Source organism: Halichoeres trimaculatus, unplaced genomic scaffold, assembly GCF_033239565.1.
Source record: "Halichoeres trimaculatus isolate MK-OKI-2021-1 unplaced genomic scaffold, fHalTri1.1 fHalTri1_scaffold_2, whole genome shotgun sequence".
In the NCBI taxonomy this organism is placed as follows: Eukaryota; Metazoa; Chordata; class Actinopteri; order Labriformes; family Labridae; genus Halichoeres; species Halichoeres trimaculatus.
Window position 1 is genome coordinate 35,999,897 of NW_027437180.1, and position 6,261 is coordinate 36,006,157.

General features: G+C 39.9%; 1 protein-coding gene across 1 annotated transcript in view; it reads left to right on the forward strand.

The window, feature by feature from the left end:
- The window catches only part of cygb2 (cytoglobin 2), a 28,903-nt gene extending 22,957 nt beyond the window's left edge, over positions 1-5,946 (forward strand). Inside the window, exon 4 of the mRNA XM_074665536.1 lies at positions 1,694-5,946. Coding sequence (XP_074521637.1) covers positions 1,694-1,858 — 165 coding nt within the window. The 3' untranslated portion in view covers positions 1,859-5,946. The remainder of the gene's footprint in view (positions 1-1,693) is intronic.
- Positions 5,947-6,261: the final 315 nt, after the last annotated feature.

Here is a 6,261-nt window from a genome sequence, read left to right on the forward strand (position 1 = left end):
TATGCAGGGGTGGCCAACCTGTGGCTCTTTGCCTTTCGGTGTGTGGCTCTTCGATCTGTTCAAAAAAAATCTTGATAATTATGAGTAATGGTGTGCCGATCGATCTAAATTATATATATATATGGATGCCAACGTTGGGATCAGTTGGGAGTGATACTTAAGTTTCAGTTTCTCTTCTCTAGTACGAATTGAAACACAAACACAGTAAATATCGCTTTGAAAATTGGAAATGTATTGATTTTCATTTTATGTCATTTTGATTATGTGTGAGAGGAAGTGTGTTTGAAAGACCATGTGCGTGTCGTGGCTTTCTGTAGTACCACAGTCATTTTTGTGGCTTTTGGCTGACTGGTTGGCCACCCCTGATCTGTGCTCCTTGTTTTCTGTGTCGTGTTTTTCTTCTTTGTTGGATTCATTAGCAGGGTAAACTGTGTCGCGCTGCTATGGCGTAACGCTATTATTTAAAAGCTGCGGCTTTCGGCATCTGGTTTACACGCCGCCTACCACGAGAGGGCACAGTTTGCTGTGGAAACACAAACAGGATCAGGCTTAATTGTACCAAACCGAGCCAAACCGTACTGAACCGAACCGGACTGCTTGGTGGAAACAAGGCTAAAGAATACACAGATGACATGTTGCTGTCAAATGTTAGCAGTGAGCAAAAAGCACTTAAATAAATGAGTTTACTTTATTTACAATGTTCAGATACAATTAAAACAAACCCTGAATTATACAGAAAAAGTGATTTTAGGTGAGAACTACTGAAGATAAAATGAACTGAGAAAATCAAGTAGTTAAAAAAATACAAATACTTTTCTTTTGTTGCACATTTTATCGAATATCTTTAAGTATTTTGAAAAAGCTCTTTCTACATGCAAGTCTTTAAGTTGGATAGTTATTATGTTGGTCTGGTGATTTCAGGGTGGAAGCGATGATAGTGAATTAAAATCAGCACCTGACAATCTGAGTAAATAAGCAGCGTAACAGGTACTGAAAGGAGCTTATTAAAGAAGTCATCCATCAAAGTACCCAGATGTTTCAGTAATTTCAGAAGTCTCTGGAGAACTAACGGCTCTGATTACCTGTTAGAGCAGAGGAGGACGGATCAGAATGAGCGTAATCAGAAATGTTCCAGACCCATATGGTTGCATCACTTTCAATGTGAGACTTCAGTATGAATCCCACTTCATCTGACTGAAGAGGGGAAGCATATGCTTCCTCTCGTCGAGTCCTTTCAAAGTCATCTGTGGTTTATGAATGCAGCTGTGAGGGAAAAACATACCCGGTGTTTAAGCATCGCTCAGCCGGCTTCCGATTGCATCTAGAAAGCTTTTAAAAACTGAATCCGTCAAACTCCTCAGGATTATTAAAGTCGTTTAAAGCCTTTAAAGTTTTGCTTGCTTGAATTTTTATGAAACCATCTGTGTTGTCCTCTTTTTACCTTTCCAGCCCTGCGCCACCTGTCCACCCACTGCCATCTTTTCCAATTCTCACCCGCCTCGCTCCTCAGTGGATCAGATTTTTATAACCACCGCTCTACACGTACTCCACCTTCAGATTATTATTTCTCTGCACGTCTCTTCCTTTCTGTTCACCTGACGGCGACCTATTCCCATTCCCTCAATCTCTTCACATCCCTCCTTCTTCTTCTTGTAACTTACGTTTTTTTTTTTTTCACGCTGCTTCCTCCCAGATCCTGAGTGGCGTGATGCTGGAGGTGTTGTCAGAAGATTTCCCAGAGTACTTCCCGGCTGAGGTGCAGATGGTGTGGACCAAGCTGATGGGAGCAGTGTACTGGCACGTGACGGGGGCCTACACAGATGTGGGCTGGCTCCAGGTGTCCAGCTCTGCGGTGTGAACAGTTTGGGAGGAGAGGGGTTGAAGAAGTTTCGGATGGTTTCACAGACGTGGATGGGAGTAACGTGGTAATCCATGCAGAGCTGTTCTTTGTTTTTGGTGTTTTCTTTTTTGGTGCTAGGCCTTCTTTGCTGAAGTGTTCCTGTATCATACTTTACAGAGTTCACTCCCATCAAACGATGTAGCTAAACAACACTTAACTCTTCTCAAAGATGTTCCAGTTGGTGTAAGTGGTGCACAGAGGCTTCAGCCGAGTTAGAAAGAGCTGCCAAGAGAGGGATCATCAGTCTACGCCATCATAAAGCCTGTTAGCCTGTTAACCTGTTAGCAGCATAAAAATGAACGGTTGTTCTGTGGGTCAGTTTTTAGAAACGGTACTATACAACCGAGGCAACGTCTATCAAGTTTTGACAGTCAAAGAGCAACCGGTGTTTTGTAGTTAATAGCGACCGTGCTAACTGGTGACTCTCAGTCGACAGTATCAGTGATTAACCATAGACTGTAAAGACAATGAACGTCATCTTGCTCGGCTCGAAGTGAGGTCTCCACAAAAACTGCTCCCCCTGGTGGCTGGCTGCAGTATAGATTAAAAAATCTAGCTCCCCAGTCATTTCAGATGGGCTGTGGTCAAACTTTAAAAAATTGATACACCTGATAGAAATGTTTCTCACGTCCAATTGTTGTGGTGATTTGAAGATACCATTTGGCTGTCTTGTATTCAAGTCCTCTTCTTCCTGAAAAGTTTTGTTTTCATTAGTTATACAAGGTTAAAAACGAGGCTTTACGTAATGTTTAATGATAACAATGATTGACAGCTGCCGTTCTCCTGTATTTTTTTCAGGGATTGTAAAATATGTCGGAAGGTAGAGTCAAGAAGAGATTAGACTCTCAAAAGAAAAAAAATATTATTATTATTTTATAATAGCTCCACTCAGATTCTCCCAGAATCCCTCACAGTCTCTACTGCGCAGACTCTGGCTTCTGCTACAATGGCTGCGCCTGTGACGGGGGAATTTTGGCTTCAAAACCATACAGTGGTAAATGATGGAGCCACACTGTCCACTCTCTACAAAGTCTATGTGATTAACGGCTGAGAGTCACCAGTTGACAGGGACACACTTTACACTGAAACACCAGCGACGTCTGCAGGTAAATAATTAACTCTGGACGTTGTTTTCTGGTTCTTTTATCATGAACCGGGTCTCAGACTCAACAGTCTGTGTGCCTTTTTTGGTCGGGGAGGGTTTCTGATTTATTGACACACGTTTACGTCCTGGTCTGTCACAGTCAAGTAAGTGTCCACGGATAATGCAGTCATGAGCATTGAGTACATGCCAGATTTCTCCGCTAGAAACATCCGTCCAACTGATCTCTTCTGCCCCCTCACTGCTATTTCTGAAACCTGGGAGCCTTTTACCATCCGTAAAAGTGATATTATTTAATCTAAAAATGTGGTTTTTGGTGGTTAACTCCTCCATGTCAGTTGACAAACCATTACACTCCGCAGTGTTTCTGCACCCAAGTTGCGCGCACATCCGGTGTTCATCTGCAAAACTGTGACACAGTTTGGTCCAATCCCCCAACAAATGAACTGTAAAACAAAACTGATGGTAAAAAATTAAAATTACTCAGTGAAAATAATAATTCCTTTTTTAAGAACCCACTATTTGCGATCCATAACTTAACCATCTGTAGCAATGGCTTTGAGTAGACTCTTATGATCTAGTTTTTAAAGAGGGGGTATTCTGCTTTTCCATATTTAACATGGATGTAGATCTACATGTTGAAGATACTTGCTAAAATGATGAAGTCATCACAGGATCTCTTAACTGGGTCATGACAGGTTAGAGGAATTAAGGTCTGCCCCTGGCTCTGGCTAATAGAAGGCTGACCAATCAGGGCGCAGGAGGTTTGTGGAGCAGGGAGCCTTAAAGAGACAGCAGCCAAAATAAAGGGTTTCAGACACAGGCTGGAATAAAAGTTTTTTAAGATACCAGAGGGAGAAAAAAAGACATAGAAAGTTACTTCTGAAGTAAAATACCCCCTCTTTAATATACCAGCTTGGTAATACTTTGGCAGCTTTTACTGCTCGGCTGAATAAACTGAAAGTTAACCTTCTTCTTTTCTAACCATGAAAACATCTTTAGTATGTAGAGAGCCTGACAGGCCCACAGTGTCACGTCACAGGAAGGTATCGACGAGGTATTCTGGGAAGCATTAATGTTGTGGATTATTACTTTGCAAAGTTCATTTCTGTGGAAACCGTCAGGGGAGAAGCATCTTTAGGGCTGAGCCAAACACATTAATACACCTCATGATAGTTTGAAGGAGACAGGGAATGAGAAATATTTAGACAAGAGATGTTTATAAGCTCAGAGAGGGGGGCGCAGTTAGCCGTCGAAGCCTCCGGTTAAAGGACCATGGAGCTGCTGACTGTTAATAGATCCTCTTTGTGTCCTACTACAGTATATCCTCATGTTTAGGGGACCTGTGCCCCTTCCCTCTCTATTAAAACATTGTGTGCTCTTAATGTCTTGTTTATCTTAACTGAGGTGTTGTTTGTATCAGTGTAAAGTGGGAAAGTGTGCGTACTCTTTCGCCTTTTTTCATTTTTTTTTTTACAACTCATTGACACGCTGATCCACAGCCGTGTTGGAGAGGGCTTTTCTCATCTTTGCCGGAGTCTTACGACTTGCAAAAATGCTTTAAATTCTTTATTTGCCTGACACTTTTGTAACACAAACAACTCAGAAAGTGAGATGGAAAATTCCAGCAGATGGTCACAATCAGCAGCCGCACATGTACACATCCTCGCACAGGCATGCAAGACCTCCCATATGCTAATATTTACAGGGCTGTCAGGTGGTTTGCCTCTCAGAGACCCCATCAGAGAGACGGGCTGCGTTTACAGCTCCATTAAGAGCTTAAGAAAGTTAATAGAGAGGCCAAGAAAAACACGTCAGCTTCAGAAGTGCCGTTGGACGGTTTCTTCAGATCTCTGACTCTCCAACAAGATGTTTTTCCAGTCACTCATATGCAGGAACAATTTCAACTCCTGTCAAACTTACTCTGTTACCTCGCCTCACCTTCCCTCCAACTCTTCAGTAACCAAACTGCCTGAGCTCCTCTCGTCTCAGCTCCCAAACACACACACGGTAAATCAGTTTAGGCCCAACATTTGATCCAATCTTCAGTTTGCATCTGCTCCAGTCACGTCCTGCATCTCCCATCTGACCGGCATTAATGAGGAGGTAATGAGGCTCCTCTGCTCCTCATTGGTTATTTATCCACTTTACCCCTCCTCTCTTTAAAGAGTGAGTCACTGAAAACTAAAACAATAACAACTCAACAGCTGATCTCATTCCTGCAACACTCTGAAAGACCATTCACAGTAATACTTCGCTCCTTTGATGGACACTTAATGAAGCACAAAACCCCTGATAGAATAAAAAGTTTGGATAATTTAAGATACATTTCTGAAGGTATTTATGTATTTCAGCTTCCCTTGGATGTATGTTATTAATGATCTTAAACTAAAAAAAAATAAAAAAAAAACAATAGCACAACTTAGAGTCCTTGTGTTACAAGACTGAAGTTGAAGTGTTACAAAGTTGAAATAGTAAGTTAACAAAAAATAAGGTGTTTATATGACAAGATTAAAGTTGTGATGCTGCAATTTCAAATTTTCAAAGATACCAGAAAAAAAGGACTTAAAAAGACTTTTAAAAAAATTAAGTCCAAATTTAACAAGACAGGACTGTTACAACAGTAAGGTTAAATTATCGCATTAATAAAGTAACATGGCAAAAATAAAGTCACCACATGATAAAAGATGTGATAATGATATATTAAAGATACATTTCATAATTTTCCAAAAATTAAGTCCCACTGTTACAAGGTTAAAATTGTGATGCCAAATGGTTGAAGTCAAATTTTTCACAAAATTCAGTGATGTGAGATAGGAGATTTGATATTACAAGAATATAAATGTCATTTATGAGGCCAAAGTCAAAATTTATTTCATAAAAGAAATTATGTCATAAGAATAAATTTGTAATGTTAAGAGAATTAAGCTGTAAAATTACAACATTGACGTCATAATGTTACAAAATAACTCCGTAATATTGTGAGAATAACTTCATTTATGATATTTACTCTTTAATTTTATGAAAATAGGGATGTTATGAGGCAAGTTAAAGCTGTAATGTTGCGATATGAAGTTCATAACGTTACCCCAAAAAAATTTAAAAAAGATTTGTGTCCAAATCTAAAGAGATAAGAGTACGTTTTTTACAATAGCAAGGTTATGTTTTCACATTAACATCTTAACGTGGCAAAAATAAAGTCGTAATGTGATCATCTTTGATTATAGATTAGTTTTATAATCTTCCATTGTTACAAGGT